The following is a 21,955-nucleotide window of genomic DNA, read 5'->3' as shown; positions in this document are numbered from 1 at the left end:
CATCTACACGCAGGGTATCACTCACACCTTTGATGGTCTTAGTCACTCTGCTCACTCATCCCTCCCTCAGTATCAACCAACGCCCTCTGCGTCTGGTCCAACTTTGATCTCAACTGTTATGATATTGTCCTCATCACCTTAGTGATGGAAATTGTATTTTAACATGCACTTGTGTGTGGGAGAATGTGGAGAATGTTATTTGCACACCGTTTAACATGAGGAGAGGCTGGTCTATGCATTCCTCCAGCTCTATTTGGTGTGTTTGCGTGTGTGTGTGTGTGTGTGTGTGTGTGTGTGTGTGTGTGTGTGTGTGTGTGTGTGTGTGTGTGTGTGTGTGTGTGTGTGTGTGTGTGTAGGGGGTGTCTAGCAGGTAATCACCGCTGTCCTCACGGAAGGGAGCGTTTGAAACACGTCGCAGGGCGGTGCCGTTGTCAGCCCGACCGAGCGGAGGCCGTGGAGAGTTCACCCCGGCTCGATGACCGCGAGCGAGAGATTTGTCAAGTGTGAAATTATACCCGGAACATTCCCCCGTGGCCACAAGCGTTCATGGGAGATGTTTCTGCACATCAAAGCCCTAGCGAGTGAACTCTGATGAATGAATTACATCTGCTGTGCTACTCATGTCATCCCTACGGCGTTCGAGCGCTGGGACTCGTTTATTGTCCATTTTGGATGTAGTGGATTCTGTCCAGGAAAAAGTGTCTTGTCAGCGTGGAGCCAGGCTGTTGACGGGTGTGCAGTTATCGGGTCGAAGGTGAATCGGGACGTATTTGATCCCCGGGGCTGTTTTAACCTCCGTGCCACCGGAGGGTTAGGGGAGGGGAGGGGGGGCTCGTTGAAGTCCATCAGTCAGAGGGGAGCCGTGGTGCGTAATTGTGGTGCGTAGATGAAAGAGTCAGCCAGTGGTGTGCGAGAGTAATCTCGCTATACTTACCTCTGCTAAACTGCGCAGCGTTTACCCAGACTTGTCTTGGCATGTTTCGCACATGCCCGCAATACACACCCACAGACACATACACACTAAATTACATCTTCTGCAGTCGCGATAAACAAGGAAGATGGAGGACTTCGCCGAGGGCACTTCAATCAAGTCTCGTTGCATCAGAGTTATGGAATTTGAGATTATAATGTGCGCTCCGTGTAAGTTGCTACCATCCAGTCCAATCAAACGTCTAGACGGCATGTCATCCATGAATCACGTCACAGTCTCCGTCTTTGTAGTCTCCATCAGTGCCCTGGGCTCATCACGTGCTGGGTCTAATTTGACGTTAATTAATCAATGTTTGGGGAACACCTGCTTGTCAGAAGAGTGTGGAACTCAACACCGGGTTTAACACCAGATACGAGCGGCTGTCATGTGTCTCTTCTCTGGGAGCCTGGAGGGCTGTTCTCTCAGAAACGTGTCAGGGGCCCGTTGGCCTCTTCATGTAGAGCATGGGTTCCCAAACTGTGAGGGCGGGCCTCCCGTGGGGGGCCCCAAAGAAATTCAGGGGAGGCGTGGAGGGATGGTTAGAAAAAAAATAAAGAAAATTGTTTTATTTTAGAATTTTCTATGGTTTTTATGAATGAAACATGATTTTAAAGGTCTTTTTTTTTTTTTAAATGGACAAATTTGGGGGGTTGTGGGGGCGCGGGTGTGTCACTGTTTCCAGAGGGGAGGCCCACATTGATGGAGTTTGGGAACCCATGATGTTGAGTACGCGTAGTAAGAGTGACGGTGTGAAATCTCTCTCCAGAGATCGACCGTGCTTCACCGGGACAGCGAAAGATAGTCTGGACTCCAGTCTGCCGAGTTCAAATCCGTCCAACGTTTTACTCCCCTTCTCACTTACCTTTGTCCCCTTCATAAAATGTTATCGTTATTATCAGAAAATGATCAGATACCGCCTCTCGTGTCCAGATTTCACAATGAAGCTCTGGTTGATGCTGTACGTGCAAAGGAAGGCGGTAATCTAGAGTGCATGGTATGTGGTTGACCCATTTTAGTCGGGAATTACCGTTATTGCGACCGGTTACCAGTTTCATGTGAGAAGTGACATGTGAGCCAGAGAGACGACTCCAGGAATTCCTCTCTTTTGTGTTGGCGGGTTTGATTGCTTGGCAACTGCCTCGCCACAATAGCAGAGATGTCACCAGAATAGAATCCGGTGTTGGGTCAATTTCCTCTAGGTTTTTTTTACACCTACAAAACAACCGAGTTGGTTTAACGGAGCCCTCTGGTTGGCTGTGTACTTCATCATCGGGTCTTCCACAGACGGGCCTCCCATCTCCGTCTCCGGGTCATCCCGGTCGTCCACACACCTGACCATCTCATCGGTGGTCTCCGCTCCCGCATCCATCTTGATTGTGTAGCGCTTAATCCCGCGAGATTTAATCCTGCGAGATTTCGCACAGTCCGGATCCTCAAGCGTGGACATTTTAGTAGCCCAAGGCTGCGACCCCAACGTTCGGGGATCTCTTTAAGAGCGCCGCTTATCTAAACCGGTCAGCTCAGTTTCACTTCACCCGCCCTCGCGTTGCCAAGTGATGGCGACTTTCCAGCGGTATCAGTCGGCTCAGAACCTGACTGGATCAGCATCGAGCCTGCTTGAGAATGGGTCTAGTAGGAGAGATGCTGCTACAAGAGGCCGGGAACATTTGGGTGTCTGCGTCCCTGTGATAACAAGATGCTCAACAACAACAACAGCAACAACAACAACAACAACAACCAGTTTCAAGTCCCAACCAAGTCCACCGCAATTAGCAGGCCTTAACGATGCTGAGCCCTGTAACCCCGCTAATTGTCTGAGTCTGCTAACGACCGGCTCGCCGCCGCGCTCCTCGTCCCAAGAACTCGTGGAATGCGCAGACAGACGGCGACGCCTCTACTGGGCCCGGGGAGGAAGGGAGGGATGGATGGAGGGAGGGAGGGAGGGATCTGGATGGACCTCTCTTCTGCTGTCCCTCTGCCCGTAAAAACAGCCCGGCTCCTCAGACGAAACCACCTCTGTAGTGGTCTGAAGTTCTGGAGTCGTACAGTTCCATATTTCGAAGTGTCGGCTGCACGCTGCGGTGGGGCTCTGTTTCTGTCTGCCCCCCCCCCCCCCCCCCACCCCCTCACCACAGCATGTCGCTGCATCTACACGTTCACAAACACATGTGCAAACGATAAACACTTTCCTCTATTGTGCACATGGAACACCACCGAGGGCTTTTACTGTATGAATCGACTGTACAGCACTGCTCTGTACTGTAGGCGCCATTTTCTCTGACGCGTCGATTGATTGGAAACATCGGCAACAAGGCAACGTGCAGAATGCAGTACTGTGATTGTTTTGTATTTGTTTATGACCGTTAAAAATACTTGATGAAAAACGACATTAAAACAACAGAAATGTTTTGATTCCTGCAGAATCTGAATCACAATCGGTTTTATTTGGTTTTTACACGTACTAGGAATTTGGTCAGTTGGTGCAGAACACTGATGGAGATCACATTAGACAGGGTTCTGGATTAGACTGGACAGTGAGGTTCTGTTCTAGGTTCTGGACTAGAGGGGACAAGGAAGTTCTGTTCTGGTTCTGGACTAGAGGGGACAAGGAAGTTCTGTTCTGGGTACTGGACTAGACTGGACAGTGAGGTTCTGTTCTGGGTACTGGACTAGAGGGGACAAGGAAGTTCTGTTCTGGACTAGAGGGGACAGGGAAGTTCTGGACTAGAGGGGACAGGGAAGTTCTGGACTAGAGGGGACAGTGAAGTTCTGGGTTCTGGACTAGAGGGGACAGGGAAATTATGTTCTGGGTTCTGGACTAGACAGGACAGTGAAGTTCTGTTCTGGTTCTGGACTAGATGGGACAGTGTGGTCCTGCTGTAGCTATTTGTGTTTATCTTTTTTATGCCTAAAAGGACATTTGGATCTAATGAAACAGTGGCTTTGCAAGCACGTCAACAATGTGAGTCATGTGCCTTTGGTTTCAGATTCCTCCCATTCCTATTTTGATGTGGTTGCACAAAAAAAATGTGTCAAAATGATTTCATCAAGTAGAAGAAGATAAAAGGCAACCGGTTTGAGTCACGGCGGTTTTCACCGGCTCACTTGACCTGACGTTAAGTCTGAGCTTCAGAAACGCATGACTTCTGAGGACAGAACACACACACTCACTCACACACACACTCATTTTTTCCCCTCTCTTCTCTCTTTTGCAGGGCTTGGACCGGGAGTGGGCGGCGACCTACAGGCACGTGATGGAACTAACGGTGAACCTGATTGGTCCGTCACCATGGGGCTTCAGAATCTACGGAGGAAGGGACTTCAAGAAGGCCATAACCGTATCCAAGGTAACCATTCATGACCCTCTGCTTCTACTGACACTATATCCTCCCGTTATCGTCCCGACATATCCAGTAGTGACCTGCCAAGACCGCGTCCGCAGACTTCGCTCTCCGACTCCGCCCATGTCTTCGCTTTGATGTCCATCAGCTGCAGACTACGCGTTTCCTTGATCGCCGTGTCCCGTCATCCTGAAATGAAAGCATGCTCCATCAGGAGGAAACCAGTAATTACAGTTGGCAGCGGGGTGATTGGAGGGGAGCTAGTGCGGGACTATTGTTTGTGCGCGCGCAACAAACGCACACAAACACACGTGTTCGTGCCATGCATGGGTTGTTTTGCTGTCCTTGATTTGCAGAGTCTGTTCTAAAGCAACAGGAAGATGGGTTCTAGAAGCGGAGAGAAGTCGGTAAACATGATCAGGAAACCCAGGGTACACCGGCCTCTTGGGCTGCAGGCCTGGTCCTCCCTTCCTACCTCACTTCCTCCTGACACTAAACAGACTCGGGAAGTTTCTTTTGAGACGAAACGCGTTGGTCTCTCTGCGTTTTTTTTATGTCTGCCGCAGCCGTGGACCAATAAAGGCCTTTTAACTATTTTAACGGAACAGTGTGGCTCGGTCATTCTTAAAGTTGCCTTCAAGTATTCAGCTGAAGGAGATTAGACTGTGTGAATGTAATGTAGTGAAGATGAACGTAATGTAGTGAAGATGAAAAGCATTTTGTACTATACTGTCCATTCTATGATAATATTAGACGGTCTTTTTAACAAGGTAGATAAAAAAATGACTTTATATGGCTGGAGGATGATGAAAAGCTTAAAGTTCGATTTCAATATGAAACTTTTTCCATTGCAATATTTTTAGATAAGGTCTGGTCATTGAGAATTAGGGCAATGCACTGTATTAGTAAAAAGTCATTAATCAAGTAAAGTCATTTGATTCAACTCTTCCCAAAGAGCACCTGATTCTTGTTTGTGTGACTGGGGACCCACGCAGTGCTCCTGTCCAATTATTTCAACAGACCTGGTCCTACTAACTACACACCCTGGTCCTACTAACGCTACACACCCTCGTCTTCTGGTCCTACTAACTCTACACAACCTGGTCCTACTAACGCTACACACCCTCGTCTTCTGGTCCTACGAACGCTACACACCCGGGTCCTACTAACGCTACACAGCCTGGTCCTACTAACGCTACACAACCTGGTCCTACTAACGCTACACAACCTGGTCCTACTAACGCTACACACCCTCGTCTTCTGGTCCTACTAACGCTACACACCCTGGTCCTACTAACCCTACACAGCCTGGTCCTACTAACGCTACACAACCTGGTCCTACTAACGCTACACAACCTGGTCCTACTAACGCTACACAACCTGGTCCTCTGGTCCTACTAACTCTACACAGCCTGGTCCTACTAACTCTACACAACCTGGTCCTCTGGTCATACTAGCTCTACACAACCTGGTCCTCCTTTGAGTAACAGCTAGTCTTATGTATAATGGGCATTCCATCTCATTTTCCCATGAGACCATCTAGTCAACAATACCAGCATGCTTCCCTGTGTCTCAAATATCAAGCAGTCTGAAAAGTGACAGGGGTGCATGCTGGGAGGAAAGCCTCCTCATTGAGAGGGGTTGTAAAAAGCACCATGCCCCCCCCCCCCCCCCCCGTCTCTCCCCACCCCGGGTAAGCAGCTGTGAAGGTTTTGGGCTCTTTCTAAAGTGGTCGCTGCTTGGCACCGAAACAACAACATCGATGTCCCCTTTCTTCCCCTTTGGCCACGAAAAGAGAGCTTGTCCCTGTCACCGCAGGGTGTCACCCCCTGGAAATAACACGTCCCTTAGTTTACATCAAGCCAGGCGTGGCGCGATCAGAAAAGGCACGCTGCATTGTGGGTCGCCCCAGCAACGCTTAATTGCCACTTGAATGGACACACAGACCTGGAACCTCTGCTCTCTGGATTTACTAAACTGACAAACGGCCTGTTGACCGGCGTTCTCTCTGCTAGGTAGCGCACGTTTTCTAAACGAGTTCGTGTACAGCAGGAAGCATCCGGTTGGGGTCTCTGGTCTGCTCTCCCCGATTTTAATTTTGGACTTGTTGATGACTAGGGCTGGGTATCGATTCGAATTTGAAGAATCGATTCGATTTCCGATTCACAAGGTTCAGAATCGATTATCACGATTCGATTCAATATCGATTCGGTTAGTGTTACTAGAACCTGTTTTTTTTTTTTTTAGCTGTAACCTTAATTACATGACTGCCAAGTTATGCAACACATCAATACTAGGGCTGGGTATCGATACTGATTTCCAAAAATGAATGAATTAATGAATCATTGAATGAATTAATGAACTATTCATTCCTTCATTCATTCATTAAATAAAAGATCGATTTTGGGATTCATGAATCGATTCAGAATCATTTGATTCAGAATCGATTAATCGATTTTTTTAAACTCAGCCCTATTGATGACGGACGGCGAGCTGCTCTCTGAGTCACGCTGCTCATATGAGACTCGTGTGTCAGAGAGACCGAGAGAGATTTGACTCGCGTGTTTTTGTTCCATTAGCCTGGAATTCCCCTCGGCGCAGACCATTAGACCATTAGACCATTGGCCTTGACATGCGGAGGGGCTGGGGTCAGAGGTCAAACCCAGGCAGCCTGCCCTCTGACTGACGACTCCTCCCCGGGGTCATCAATCTGCTCTCTGTGTTCTTGCCTGGCGTGTGAAGGGCTGCGGGATCTGTTGTCTACTGTTGTGTCCATTGTTGTCTATTGTTGTGTCTACTGTTGTCTACTGTTGTCTACTGTTGTGTCTATTGTTGTCTATTGTTGTGTCTACTGTTGTCTACTGTTGTGTCTATTGTTGTCTATTGTTGTGTCTACTGTTGTCTACTGTTGTGTCTACTGTTATGTCTACTGTTGTCTACTGTTGTCTAGTCATTATGTAATGCCTATAAGTCGTACTGTAAGAGCAGGTTTGACGAGCGGGTAGTCTCAACGCCAGACCCATGAGTTATTTCGCTGATGTGCTACGTAAGCTATGCTAACTACGCTACTGCATACTTCAGATCTGGGATGGGTCTGAGAGGTTTCATTCAAAAATCTGGTGCTCAAATCTTGGCAATTAATTGGTTTCGCAGGAATCCTGAGACACCAATCGGTAACGACTTTCGCGATCAGGCGTTCCCACCCATAGATATGCTCCGCCCATCTAACCTGGGCTAGCGTCTCATTTGCTGCTACGACCTGTCACACTTTCAATATTGAACCGTCGATACGCCCTCAGAACACCAGCTAGAGCTGATTTAACATAATATTTGAGTGTGGAGAGAGACTAGGGGGAGTCTGGAGAGACTAGGGGGAGTCTGGAGAGAGACTAGTGGGAGTCTGGAGAGAGACTAGGGGGAGTCTGGAGAGACTAGGGGGAGTCTGGGGAGAGACTAGGGGGAGTCTGGAGAGAGACTAGGGGGAGTCTGGAGAGACTAGGGGGAGTCTGGAGAGAGACTAGGGGGAGTCTGGAGAGAGACTAGGGGGAGTCTGGAGAGAGACTAGGGGGAGTCTGGAGAGACTAGGGGGAGTCTGGAGAGAGACTAGGGGGAGTCTGGAGAGAGACTAGGGGGAGTCTGGAGAGAGACTAGGGGGAGTCTAGAGAGAGACTAGGGGGAGTCTAGAGAGAGACTAGGGGGAGTCTGGAGAGAGACTAGGGGGAGTCTGGAGAGAGACTAGGGGGAGTCTGGAGAGAGACTAGGGGGAGTCTGGAGAGAGACTAGGGGGAGTCTGGAGAGAGACTAGGGGGAGTCTGGAGAGACTAGGGGGAGTCTGGAGAGAGACTAGGGGGAGTCTGGAGAGAGACTAGGGGGAGTCTGGAGAGACTAGGGGGAGTCTGGAGAGAGACTAGGGGGAGTCTGGAGAGACTAGGGGGAGTCTGGAGAGAGACTAGGGGGAGTCTGGAGAGACTAGGGGGAGTCTGGAGAGAGACTAGGGGGAGTCTGGAGAGAGACTAGGGGGAGTCTGGAGAGAGACTAGGGAGAGTCTGGAGAGACTAGTGGGAGTCTGGAGAGACTAGGGGGAGTCTGGAGAGACTAGGGGGAGTCTGGAGAGAGACAGGGGGAGTCTGGAGAGAGACTAGAGGGAGTCTGGAGAGAGACTAGGGGGAGTCTGGAGAGACTAGGGGGAGTCTGGAGAGACTAGGGAGAGGGACATAAACCCGGTGTTGTGTTCGTCGTCTCATCACAGACATCCGTCAGCGCCGCATGTCAGCGCTTGTGAAATACTCAACTTTGCCCTGAAAGACAGGCAGCCGTCGGGGCTTGCTAGCGAGCTACAGTAGCCGGCTGAAGAGTGTTTAACGTGGACCAGGTCCTGAGGCCAGTCAGGTCCAACCTCCGCCACACTGGGTCGTTCAATGATCGAAGGGTCAGTGGTTCGAATCCCAGCTCCGACTGTCCACATGTCGAAGTGTCCTTGAGCAAGACACCTAACCCCAAATTGCTCCCAATGAGCAGGTTAGCACCTTGCATGGCAGCTACCGCCATTGGTGTGTGAGTGTGTGTGTGAATGGGTGAATGAGAGGCCATTGTAAAGCATTTTGAGTGCCGCTAAGGTGGAAAAGCGCTATATAAGTGCAGTCCATTTACCATTTACTGCAAATTGTTCTGTGCTCGCCAAGATTTAAAATCTTCGAATTTGGAAATGAATTATCTTGTTTTAAACGTGATTTACTACTTTATATCTTATTTCTACACTCGAAACGCCTTATTTTAAGATTTATCTGACTCACGTTTTTTGCGGTGTGCCTACCTGACCTCTGACCTCTGTCCGGTCCGCAGGTCAACGGGGGCAGCAAGGCGGAGCGGGCGGAGCTGCGACCCGGCGACATCATCCTGGAGATCAACGGCGAGAACACGGCGGACATGCTGAACGTGGAGGCGCAGAACAAGATCAAGAACTCCAAGACCCAGCTGCAGCTGCTGGTGGAGAGGTAGGAACCGCCACCGCTGCCGTGTGTGTGTGTGTGTGTGTGTTCGCGCCTGACGTCACGCGTCCCGCCCGCGTTTGTGCGCAGTGCACGCTAGATGTGGTTTCGTCGGGGGGGGTGGGTGCGCACGTGCGGAGGTCGGTCGTATAAACACCGCCCGCCCCGCGTAAACGTCCGATGGTGGGGAGGCCACATCAGAGGCTGCGCTTCGGCTTACAAGTGCCTGATTGCTTACTGGATGTTTGTGCCAGGTCCGCAATCACCACAGCCTCCCCCCTGCCTCCCCCCGGCCTCCCCCCCTCTCTCCAGCCTTAAACACCCGCGGCCCCCGCTCCCTGCTGTAGGGGCCCTTAGCCCCCCCTCCCTGCTGTAGGAGCCCTTAGCCCCCCCTCCCCCTGCTGTAGGAGCCCTTAGCCCCCCCTCCCTGCTGTAGGAGTCCTTAGCCCCCCCCCCCTGCTGTAGGGGCCCTTAGCCCCCCCCCCTGCTGTAGGAGTCCTTAGCCCCCCTCCCTGCTGTAGGAGCTCTTAGCCCCCTCTCCCTGCTGTAGGAGCAGCCAGTGATCTCAATCTGGGGGAACACCAGAACTTATTAGAACCCAGCTGCCAAGAAGCACTGTTGGTTCCATTTTAAATGCTGATTATTTCGGGGATTGCCAAGGCCTCGTTGGGATGGCGGAGGCGCGCTGGCTCTTTATTTTTCTGTGAGGGGAGGCGGGACTTGGCCGGCGCCGGAATATACCGGGTTCACTCAGCCTGGCTCTGTCTCTCCCAGTCTCCTTTCTTCTCTTTCTACCTTTCTTTCTCACACGCACACATGCACGCACACACGCACACGCACACACACACATACACGCACGCACGCACACACACACACACACACACAGACGCGCGCGCACACATACACACACACACACATGCACGCACACAGACGCACGCACACACAAGACGCACGCACACACACAGACACACACACACACAGACGCACGCACACACACAGACACGCGCACACACACACACGCGCACACACACAGACACACACACACATACACACACACACACACACACACACACTCACTTCCTCCTCGCACGTCAACGCAAGTGGATTTTTCCCCGCTGACCTCATGTCTCCTTCCCCCGGCCAGAAACAACACCGTGACGCTCCGCCGGGGACAATGGCACCATGTGGCCCGGGCTGCCGGTCTGCCAGCCCCCCCCCCACACCCCTCCCCCCCCCCCCCCCCACACACACACCCCGCCGCGCTACTGTAGGGCTCGGTCTGGACGGCCCAGTAGCCATGGGAGGGGGCGGGCACCGGCGGACCGCTGACCTCAACTAGCTCCCAATGAAGCTCTCTAATCAGCTACACGCCATGACGCCCCCAGGGGTCCAGCTGCTGGGCTCTTGATCCTCCGGTCCCCTGGTTGTAGCACGCCAGCCGGGGTGGCGGTCGATACCCGATCAAAGCGGCCGCCGCCGCCATTTTCTGCGCTAGTCACATCCGCACAGCTGGCTTCACCCGTGGGCAGGGCGTCGACCCGTCCCCCAGAATGGCCGGCCGTAAAGCCGTGGCCGCCGCCCACAAACGCCCTGCTCCGGCGCCAACAGCGCCCGCTCCACCCAAAAACCCCAGCCCAGCCCCGAGCGTAATATCGGCTCACCCTCGGCGTCTCGGGGGGGTGGGGGCGAGCGGGAGGGGGGGGGGTGTTTTGCTGTTAGCCCGCCTTTGTTCCCAGCTGCCTCTGTGTGACTCTGTTGTGCAGAGAGAGAGAGAATGATGTCATGCTGGTGGTCCGAGCCCCGGTGGTCCCCCCCCCCCCTCGGATCCGACCGGACCGGGTCGTGACACGTCTCTCAGCCAGCTGTGGATGCTCCCCAGACGGGTATCGGAAGGAACCGGCGGGCGTGTGTGGGCGCGCGGTTCTCCCTCTCACAGCAGGGGGTTCCTTCATCACGTGGCATCGCGACCGGCGTTGTGTAACCGAACAAGGATAGAATTGTACGAGCTTCGTTTTTGTGTGTGTGTGTGTGTGTGTTTGTGTTGACGTTAAACAACCTAATTGATGTTCTCATTCCCGTGCCAGACTGCGGCAGAGGTGAGGTAATCACCTTCACCTCCGCTTAATGGCGACGGCTCGTCCTTTTGTCCCCGCGGTGAATCACGCGTCGGTAGAGAGGGTTAAAGGTCAGACACGGCGCACAGAGGTCACCGTAGATGACCCAGAACACCTCTCATCGTCTAAGGAACATGGCGTTCCTCTAAGGAACATGGCGTTCCTCTAAGGAACATGGCGTTCCTCTCTCGTCTGCAGTAGACTCGAACTATAGGTCAGGGCAGCGTTATCTGGGCTACTTCAAAAATATACATTCAGCATTCAGAGGATAACCCCGACCCCTGCTTCTATCTGGACCCAGGCACACACACACACACACACACACACACACACACACACACACACACACACACACACACACACGCATACACCAGTGTGTGCCATGTCTCCTATGATGTTTTAGCCCTTTTTGCTCTGAAAATGTAATTTAATGTAATTTATTGCTCCATAAATGTTCTTAGCCGGTAGACAAACATACTCCAGGAGCTTGCTCGATCGTCTTGTTGAGAGGGGTCAGGGAAGAATTTTTACAGCTCACCTTTCTGGCCCCTGGGTGATATTGTTTTTTTGCTTCCCTCTGGAATATGTAGAGAGTGGGTCGTATGCCCACCTCCCTTGTTCTCTGTAAAGCGCATTGTGTTGCCTCAGGGTATGAAATGCGCTGTACAAATAAAGCTTTGATTTGATTTGATTTGATTGGTCAGGATGGATGTGCGTTTTCTAACACGGAACCATAAATCACCAGCTATTATTCACCACGCCTTTTCATCCTGTACTCAAACTAGCTCCAGTATAAAGAGGCTGTTTTCCTCTCTCCCTCTCTCTCTTTCCTCTCTCTCTCTCTCTCTCTCTCTCTCTCCCTCTCTCTCTCCTCCCTCTCTCTCCTCCCTCTCTCTCTCTCTCTCTCTCCCTCCCTCCCCCCCTCTCTCTCTCTCCCTCTCTCTCTCTCCTCCCTCTCTCTCTCTCTCTCCTCCCTCTCCCCCTCCCCCCCCCCTCCCTCTCTCTCTCTCTCCCTCTCCCTCTCCCTCTCCCTCTCCTCTCTCTCTCTCTCTCTCTCTCTCTCTCTCTCTCTCTCTCTCTCTCTCTGCTTGACTGCGCCGCCTCCACATGTGGATCATTGAGCCCTCAGGCTGTAGCAGCAAGCAGGGCCGCTGGAGGTGTGTTTCTGGCCGATTGACCGCAGGCATCCAGGGCCTTCCTGTGAGCCCCCCGTTACCCGGGGCTTGGCACGGGGCGAGACGCAGGCAGGGGCCGCCCCAGGCCCGGGTGTGGGGGGGGTGGGGGAGAGGGGAGCAGGGGCCGCCCCAGGCCCGGCGCTGGGGGGGGGGCAGGGGCCAGCGTGGCACGGGGAGAGGGGGGCACTGGTTGTTTGCGTTGGCCCTCAACAAGACCCACATTTTTTCCTCTTGGAACTCAGTGATGGAACTGCTTACTGTGTGTGTGTGTGTGTGCGCGTGTGTGCGCGCGTGTGTGCGTGCGTGTGCGTGTGTGCGCATGCGTGTGTTTGTGCGTGTGTGTGTGTGTGTTTTATTTGAGCCGCAAATGGGAAAGAGCTGGGAAGACAAAGCTCCCTTGAGAGAATTGTTTCAAAGTAGCTCAGGAATCATTTTGAAGGCATTAGTTAGTAGTGACCTGTCTGTCGGAGGCCATTTTTCAAGATGGCTGCCAGCGGGGTTGGACTGACGAAGCGTTGGCTTGGGGGGAAACTTAAATAAGATGTCTGGTTCAGAGATGCTTTTTACTCCTGCCAATGTGGAGTCGGACGTCCAGACCGCATACACACACACACACACACACACACACACACACACACACACACACACACACACACACAAACAGTACACACACACACACACACATACACACACACACACACACACACAAACAAACAAACATTGTTCCTACTTTACCCATCTGGCATATACAGGATATCTTCAATGTGAACTGATTTATTTTCACCATAATCCCTCAGAATGAGTACTAGACTCTTGATAAGTCACTGAATAATCCTGGGCACTTCTAGTAAACGCTGTGCTGGCTGTGCCTGGTCCAGGCCTGGTCAAGGCCTTCGTAGCTGAACCTGTGCTGGCTGTGCCTGGTCCAGGCCTGGTCAAGGCCTTCGTAGCTGTGCCTGTGCTAGCTGTGCTTGGTCAAGGCCTTCGTAGCTGAGCCTGTGCTGGCTGTGCCTGATCCAGACCTGGTCAAGGCCTTCGTAGCTGAGTCTGTGCTGGCTGTGCCTGATCCAGACCTGGTCAAGGTCTTCGTAGCTGAGACTGTGCTGGCTGTGCCTGATCCAGACCTGGTCAAGGTCTTCGTAGCTGGGCCTGTGCTGGCTGTGCCTGGTCCAGACCTGGTCAAAGCCTTCGTAGCTGGGCCTGTGCTGGCTGTGCCTGGTCCAGACCTGGTCAAAGCCTTCGTAGCTGGGGAAACTCTGACATGACCCTATCCTTAGCAGGTCTGGACGATTTGGATCATTAGCGCGAGTTCCAGTTGTTGACCTTGGGCTATGCCTCTGAGGTTCAGCGAGGTCTAATGTGGTGCTTTTGGCTCACCTACGTGTTTTTGACAGTCCATTCCTCTCAGTCTACAGTATGTCCGTCTGCGAGCTTCTGTTCTTGCGTACTTTCTTTTTATGTGGCGTTGCATTGTGCTGCTGTCTGGTAGTTTGTCTCGTTGAGAGAGGTCAGGGAAGAATTTCAATAAAGTTTGATTTTGATTTGATGTGTTTGAAGTCAACTGACCCGTGCTGTTTCTGTCCCCCCAGGCCTGACCCCCCCAGCCCTGGACAGACCAACGGCATCAACACCCCAGAGCAACTGACCGGACGCTTCCAGGTACGTTCCAGTCACCTTCTCCGCCTCCATAAGCAGGGGCCTCCAGCTCCGGCCCACATTCCTCCTCCCTCCAATCACAGCCCTCGATCGGTTTCGAAGGTTTGACAGGTTTACTAGCGCAAGAGTTATGTCTGGTCTATGAGGACATTCTTCCTGTACTTTGAGTACCGTGTCCTACGAGACTCCTCCATCTTGTCATATCAGCATACTGTACCTGCTACCTGGGGGCGACTGGTTGCCCCGTCACTCCGAGGCCCCTGCGGTCGATCAACACGGTCACTGCTCTTTGTCCTGGTCCCACAGTGGTGGAATGAACTGCCTACTGATGTCAGGACAGCAGAGTCGCTGCCCATCTTTCACCGCAGGCTCAAAACTCACCTCTTCAAGAAGTACTACAACGATCCTCCCTCTTAAGCACCTATTATATTTTTAGATTGCTATTCTTGCACTTTGCCTTCAGCACTAGATTATGCTCTTAGTCACTTGTTTTAGAGAGAAGATGCACTTGAGTTCTGGCAAGTAGTAGTACACTGGCTTTTCCTACGTTAAATGCAATTATTGTTGGTTGTTTTGGATAAAAGCGTCTGCTAAATGACTGTAATGTAATGTACAGTACGTTCATTCAGGAGTTCCATCCCCATGCTTAGCAGAAGGCGTTCTGTTTGAGAGTCTTGTCAACCGTAAGCCTCCTGTCACGCCCTTTGACCTTTGAGCTGACCCCAGATTTATGGATGGGTGAGGGCAGGGAGATATCAGATTTATGGATGGGTGAGAGCAGGGAGATATCAGATTTATGAATGGGTGAGGGCAGGGAGATATCAGATTTATGAATGGGTGAGAGCAGGGCGCAGGGAGATATCAGATTTATGAATGTATGAGGGCAGGACGCAGGGAGATATCACGATGGCGGCGATAGTGCATAGCTGGGAGGCCCGGGGACTCAGGCAAATGGTGGAGGAACCGGAGAACAGGAGAACGCTGTAAATCATTGTTGGGTTCCTGTTTTACTGACTGGCGGAGACGCCGCCCCCCCTCCCCGGTGGAACGCCCAGCCCGGCGGGTCTGAAGCCCCGAGGCTACCTGGGGGATATTGAATAACCCCCCCCCCCCCCCCTGGATGTGTAGCTCTCACACGGTGACATGTGACATGTGCCGTACGACCGGCTCGACCTCGTCAGACGCTTCGCGTTATCAGGAATTTTTCTCAAGCGCTTTCTTTACAGGAAGTCACGTTCCGTCGAACGTTGGATAAAGCTATCTAGCGTGGGAGCAATCCTAGGAATGTTACTGCCTTTCTCTCACTCTCTCCACTCCCCCGGCGACGCTGTGCGTTCTGTTCTCATGGTCGCGGCGGCGTTCCTCGTGTCTTCCTGCTAGGAGGCGGTTCTGGTGAGTCGGGATGAGAACCAGAACTACAGAGAGTACACCATCTCCAGCCCGGCCTCGCTGTCCCCCGGACCCTACTCTCCAGAACCCCCCTCCAGCCCCGAGGGCAAGAGAGACCGCCTCACACCCTCCAGCCCCGAGGGCAAGAGAGACCGCCTCACACCCTCCAGCCCCGAGGGCAAGAGAGACCGGCTCACACCCTCCAGCCCCGAGGGCAAGAGAGACCGGCTCACACCCTCCAGCCCCGAGGGCAAGAGAGACCGGCTCACACCCTCCAGCACTAAGAGGTACACAGCACCACCTACAGTACCGTACACTGATCAAATCAAATCAAACTTTATTTATACAGCGCATTTCATACACAGAGGCAACACAATGCGCTGATCCGGTTGAACCTTCGTGTACAGTACACCATCGCCACCCACATCCACAGCGCCGACCCCCAACGTTGGGGTCAAAGGTCGTGATAAACATCTGATCCTGAGTCAGCTCAAATCGGACAACCGGTTAGCCGAACGGCTGAAAACTGATTTGCTTTCTAGTATATGGGGATTGAATATACTGTAGGCCGAAGCAATGCTCTGTCAGGAAGGCCGCATTAGAGTTAAAAACAGGCGCACCGTGAATAGGTAGAGAGAACGGAGCCAAGCGTGGATTGTGCTCCGGGAACAAAGGATGTGCACTGGGTATCACATTCCAGCGCTCGCATTCACACTCACAAAAGACCAGGCTGTGGAACTTTCACTGCTCTGTCTCTGGGCCAATCTGGTGCTCTCCTGGGCCACGCTGTAGGTCAGAGTTCAAACTCTCAAACCTGTGTACAGAATAATCCACCTGTCTGGAGCCCTAGTTTTTAAAATTCCTGATTAAAGTGTGGATGTGCTTATTACTTTGAATGTTCATGAACGTGTAGTGTGATGCTCGACTTCTTCAACGGCTATCATGACTTGTTTTTGTGTCTTCGTTGAGACCGTTAGGAACTCTTTTTTGAAGGAGGTTGCGTGACCATTGTTTGACCCCTGACCCCTGTCTCTCACTTCCCAGCATCCATCTGCACCTGTGGTCTCCGGAGGAGAAGACGACCAGCAACAGACTCTCCAGACCTCTGTCCCAGGTAAACAGACTGCACTTATATAGCGCTTTTCCACCTTAGCGGCACTCAAAGCGCTTTACAATGGCCTCTCATTCACCCATTCACACACATTCACACACCAATGGCGGTAGCTGCCATGCAAGGTGCTAACCTGCTCATTGGGAGCAATTTGGGGTTAGGTGTCTTGCTCAAGAACACTTCAACATGTGGACAGTCGGAGCTGGGATTCGAACCGCTGACCCTTCGATCATTGAACGACCCGCTCTACCAACTGAGCTACAGTCGCCCCATGCTCTTCCTCCAGACCTCTCCCCCAGGTACCCAAGCTCTTACCCAACAGCTTTAGCACCAGACCTGGCCCCCGCTTAACCAGCGTGCAGCGTTAGCGCACAACGCCACTACAGCAGTCCGCGTCAACCATCAGCCATCGTTTCCACGTTCTACCGAGAAACGAACCGACGACCGTCGAATGCGCCGACGACAGCGCAGCCGGCGACGTAAATTACGACGGATTCGTCCCCTCGGCGTCCGCCGGCTGAGGCCGACAGCTGCAGCGGCGCCGGGCGGTTAGACGTCCCCCGTCCGTCTCTGGAGGATTCTACCCCAGCGCGCGGTGAGGGGCATTCGCTGCCAGAAGGTTCCGGAAGCCTGTTTTGATATTTTCATTTGCAGAAACTAAAGCGGAGTGTGCCGTATAAATCGAAAAAGGTCACAGTTTGAAATATCTGACATTTTGTGGGGAAACAATCTGGAAGCGGTTTGTCCGTAGACCGCTGCGAGGAGGAGAACGATTAGCTCCCAAATAAACAATAGCCGTGAACCTTTTTGTGGTTTACTTGGGAGAGAGACCGGTTATCGCAATCTCCGCCCGACGTCCCACTTAGCAGTAAAACACGAGGCCTGGGGTTACGGGTGGATTTCTGGCGCGGTTTTCTACGTTTATTTACTGTTACAGAAACACAACCCAGAGCGAAAGGTGGGAGGGCTTGTCTGGAAAGACTAGAGTGAGCTAAAAGACACAGCATGTTGTGGGAAAGTTCATTAGATATTTCAGTTATGTCTAGCGGCTCCAGTTCCAAGCACGGGTCCCCGAAGACGCATGGGAGATGACAGAGCAAGAAAAACATCCAAGACCTTTCATGGCAAAATGAATTCCAGTCATTTTAAGAGTTGTGTGGACGTTACATGGAGAGTTAGACAAATATGACCCTTCTGGCCCGAGGTTTGAACTTAACAACATACAAGCTTCTCCATCTGCGCGTCCGTTGACTTCTACTCCGGCGGCTCGAGACGCCTGATTGGTTCTGAGATAGCGCGCTCTCCACTCTTTTTACCCAGCATCCTGTGCTGCATGTCTCAGCCTCCCTGAGAACACTTGTGGCTTTCAGGATTGACATTTAGCAAAGATCAACAGATGACCAGCAGGAGGCCAGTCTAGCCACCACACCCATGACAACCCCTTCCAATTTCACCGTAGTTAAGTCGGTCGAGTCCAACCAATCAGCGCTCTCTTTGGCGTCCCGGCCAATCATTTCCCAGCGTCGGTTTGTTGTTCTGTCCCGTGGAGAACAGTAAAAGATGCTCTAATCGTTTGTGACTCAAACATAAATCGGTTCCTGGTGAGCGGCATTCTTTCAAGGACAGTAACATTCCTGTTCTCTCTTTAATGCGATGCCTGCGAGCGGAGACACGAAACCGCCCCCCCCCCCCCGACCGGGCGGCGGGGCAGATGGGACCTGGGGACACGCGAGGGTTACGAGGCGGTCGGCGTGAGGCTCCGTGGCCCCGGCTGACAGCGGACGAGCGGCCACCGTTTGGAACCGCGGATCGGATTCACCGGGCTGAGAGCGTTGTCAGCTCAGAACTAGGGCTAAAAAAAATCAATGAATCGATTCTGAATCAAATGATTCAGAATCAATTCATGAATCCCAAAATCGATCTTTTATTTAATGAATGAATGAATAAATGAAGGAATGAATAGTTCATTCAATGATTCATTCATTCATTCATTTTTGGAAATCAGTATCGATACCCAGCCCTAGTATTGATGTGTTGCATAACTTGGCAGTCATGTTATTAAGGTTACAGCTAAAAAAACAGGTTTTAGTAACACTAACCGAATCGATATTGAATCGAATCGAATTGTGATAATCGATTCTGAACCTTGTGAATCGGAATCGAATCGATTCTGGAAATTCAAATCAATACCCAGCCCTACTCTGAACGCTTGGAGCTCCTTGCTCCTCCATCACGCCCGGGACAACCTTACACGCCTGTGGTATTTACAGAGGCAGGTGGGCCAAGGGAAATTCTGCTCACAACTCTGAAGCGTTGGGAGAGAGGGGAGGGGGGGGGGCTGTTTTCGCTTTTTTTCCGCCATTTCTAAGATCAGCTCACCCTTGTTCTCCTCCAGTTGGACTCCGTCCCTCTCTCCACCCCTCTGGGAGACATCACATTCCTTCCGTCTCCCTCCACTCTCAAATTTAGCTCTTCGTCTTTTCTCCGGTCAGCGACTTTGGAATAGAACCAGACTCGTACTGTCTGTGTTTCAGATAAGAGAAGGGATACACAGGACATGGTTACGTCCCGCGCTGATCTTTTGAGCGTGTAGACGGCGTTGGCCCGATGTGGTCGACAGACCTGAGGAGGAGACCTCCAGACCCCGATGTGGTCTACAGGCCTGTGGAGGAGAGGAGGAGACCTCCAGACCCCGATGTGGTCTACAGGCCTGTGGAGGAGAGGAGGAGACCCCGATGTGGTCGACAGGCCCGTGGAGGAGAGGAGGAGACCCCCAGACCCCGATGTGGTCTACAGGCCCGTGGAGGAGAGGAGGAGACGTCCAGACCTCCATCCTCCCGTCCAGAAGAGCGTCCCGCGTCCCCCCCGGCCCGAGCGCCGCGCTGTCGACCGCGGTCCGGCCCACCGGAGGGAGGGGGGGGTCCCGACCGGGGCCTCTTCCTTCAGCGGAGGTCTCCCGCATTTGAAAGAGGAGATGAGCCCCCCCGCCCCACCCCTCACCACACACACACACACACACCCTGGCTGTGGAGTTAGTGAGTAGAGGTCTTTCATAGGGCTGGGAAGAGGGGGCCCGGCCTGGACACTGGCCGCTTCAAGCTGGCAGGAACACAGCTGCCCAGTGAGGCCAGGGGCCCGGACCCCCCCACCCCCCCGCCCCCCCCCCCCTCCCCAACCTCTAACAAGGGCCTCTTTCCTGCCTGAGAGGTGCAGAGTTGTATCAGGTGATCGGCCCCTGCTGAAAAGCCTCTAAAAGGCTTTTCCACCCCCGTCTCTGAGAGCGGGATGCGATCCATTTAGCCGGGGTGTTGGATGTCCTGAGAAAATGCCTTCCACAATGGCGGCCGTGGCTGTGGGAGGCGGGTGTTGGCTTTCTCCGGCGTCACAAGGGCTGTCGTTGTTTGGCGGGGAGCAGGGGGAGATGGGTAATGGGGGGGGGACACTGGGGAGGCCCTCTGCCATTTCCAAACTGTACTTAAACCATCACCCCCCCCTCCTCCCTCCTCCCGACCCTCCCTAGCAGCTCAGACACAGGGGCAGCCATTGTGCCCGGCCCAGAAGCCCCGACCGGGTCGGTGAAGAAGCTGAGCCTAGCTGACAGCACCATACATCACCGAACGGACGGGAGCAACTGTATGTTGTGGTTTTCAGCAGAGACCGACTCTGTTGGACCTCATTGAAGGGACTTAATCAAGACCTTATCAAAACCTCAAGTGTGATATCAATGCACAAAAAAACTCAATTATATCTTTTGATTTCCTCGCGAAAGTCAAAGGAGAGACACGGCATCTGGTTCACTACTGTAAGTAGACCCAAGATGATCCCTCTGTGATCGGCGTCGGTCGTGGCTCGACTTGTCTTGCCTGTGTGAGAGTGCGCTCCGCGCCGGCCTAGAGTATCCGCCGTCTCACCACCACGACAAAAGAACGAGGCCGTCCCCCCCCCCCCCCCGGAGAGGAGCGGGTTTGGAGCCGTGCCCAGATTCCTGGGAGCCGAGCCGGACCGGGGGGGCCCGGGGGCCGTGGCGGAGCCCCCGCCCGTCCGCCACCTCCAAGAATCCGAGGGAAAACGGCGCATCTGTTTACGACATCAGGAAGTGACGGCGATCGTGATCCCTGCTGGGATGAGCGGGGGGGCCCGAAGACAAGATGCTTTTCTTAACGAGATGAGGCTCAACGCCGGGTTGAGGTTCCTGAGGGCGGCGTCGGTGGGCGGCCTCATCCTGTGTTAGGGGCCCGGATAGATGCTGTATAAATAACCCTCCTTCTGGGGAACGGAGGGAGGGAGGGAGGGCCCAGTCCACAGTGACGCCGCACTTCGGGAGCCCCGTGCTGACCAGAGCTGTCCTCATTAGGGCTGAGTCGAATTTCAAGAATCGATTCCGATTCACAAGGTTTGGAATCGATTATCACGATTCGATTCAATATCAATCCGGTTAGTGTTACTAAAACCTGTTTTTTTTTTTAGCTGTAACCTTAATTACATGACTGCCAAGTTATGCAACACATCAATACTAGGGCTGGGTATCGATACTGATTTACAAAAATGAATGAATGAATGAATGAATCATTGAATGAATTAATGAACTATTCATTCCTTCATTTATTCATTCATTCATTAAATAAAAGATCGATTTTGGGATTCATGAATCGATGAATCGATTTTTTAAACCCATCCCAGACAGGGGTGGAGTGACCGTGGCTGGACGATGCGCGTCCCTGAAGCTCCTCTATCCAGGGCAAGGCAACCCGCTCCGCCATCTTTATCTTCCCAACATCCCTCCCTCCCTCCCTCCATCCCTCCATCCATCCATCCAGCCCTCCCTCCCTCCCTCCCTCCCTCCCTCCCTCCCTCCCTCCCTCCCTCCCTCCCTCCCTCCAGCCGGAGCTCCTCGTGGGCAGGCAGGCTTGTGGCGGGGCCAGGCGCTGGCTTCACCCCGGTCTATTTTGGGGGGTGTGGCAGGCGGGAGCTGCAAAGCTGCGGTCGCAGCCCGGCAACGGAAATGGAGGCTTGGCACGCAGCGGTAGAATTATCAGAAGATGTTTTTCAAGCCCTGTCAAAACTCAAACGGCTCTCTCTCTCCCTCTGAGGTTCAGCGAGAGATGCAGGTATTTGAGGCGTTATCTTCCAGACAGTGACTCAAAGATGCCTTGCCCCCCCCCCCACCCTCAACCCCCCACCCCCCCCACCCCCGTATCCAAACAGCTTGTG

At 52.9% G+C, this 21,955-nt stretch overlaps 1 protein-coding gene across 1 annotated transcript in view; it reads left to right on the top strand.

The window, feature by feature from the left end:
* Positions 1–4,224: 4,224 nt before the first annotated feature.
* The window catches only part of pdlim2 (PDZ and LIM domain 2 (mystique)), a gene marked incomplete at its 5' end in the record, with an annotated part of 31,449 nt that continues 13,718 nt past the window's right edge, over positions 4,225–21,955 (top strand). Inside the window, 5 exons of the mRNA XM_084457728.1 lie at positions 4,225–4,317; positions 9,154–9,305; positions 14,178–14,247; positions 15,625–15,773; positions 16,678–16,747. Coding sequence (XP_084313854.1) covers positions 4,225–4,317; positions 9,154–9,305; positions 14,178–14,247; positions 15,625–15,773; positions 16,678–16,747 — 534 coding nt within the window. The remainder of the gene's footprint in view (positions 4,318–9,153; positions 9,306–14,177; positions 14,248–15,624; positions 15,774–16,677; positions 16,748–21,955) is intronic.

The sequence above is a fragment of the Borostomias antarcticus genome, assembly GCF_949987555.1.
Source record: "Borostomias antarcticus genome assembly, chromosome: 23".
In the NCBI taxonomy this organism is placed as follows: domain Eukaryota; kingdom Metazoa; phylum Chordata; class Actinopteri; order Stomiiformes; family Stomiidae; genus Borostomias; species Borostomias antarcticus.
The sequence above is the reverse complement of the archived record's forward strand: the minus strand, read 5'-3'. Positions and strand labels throughout refer to the sequence as shown.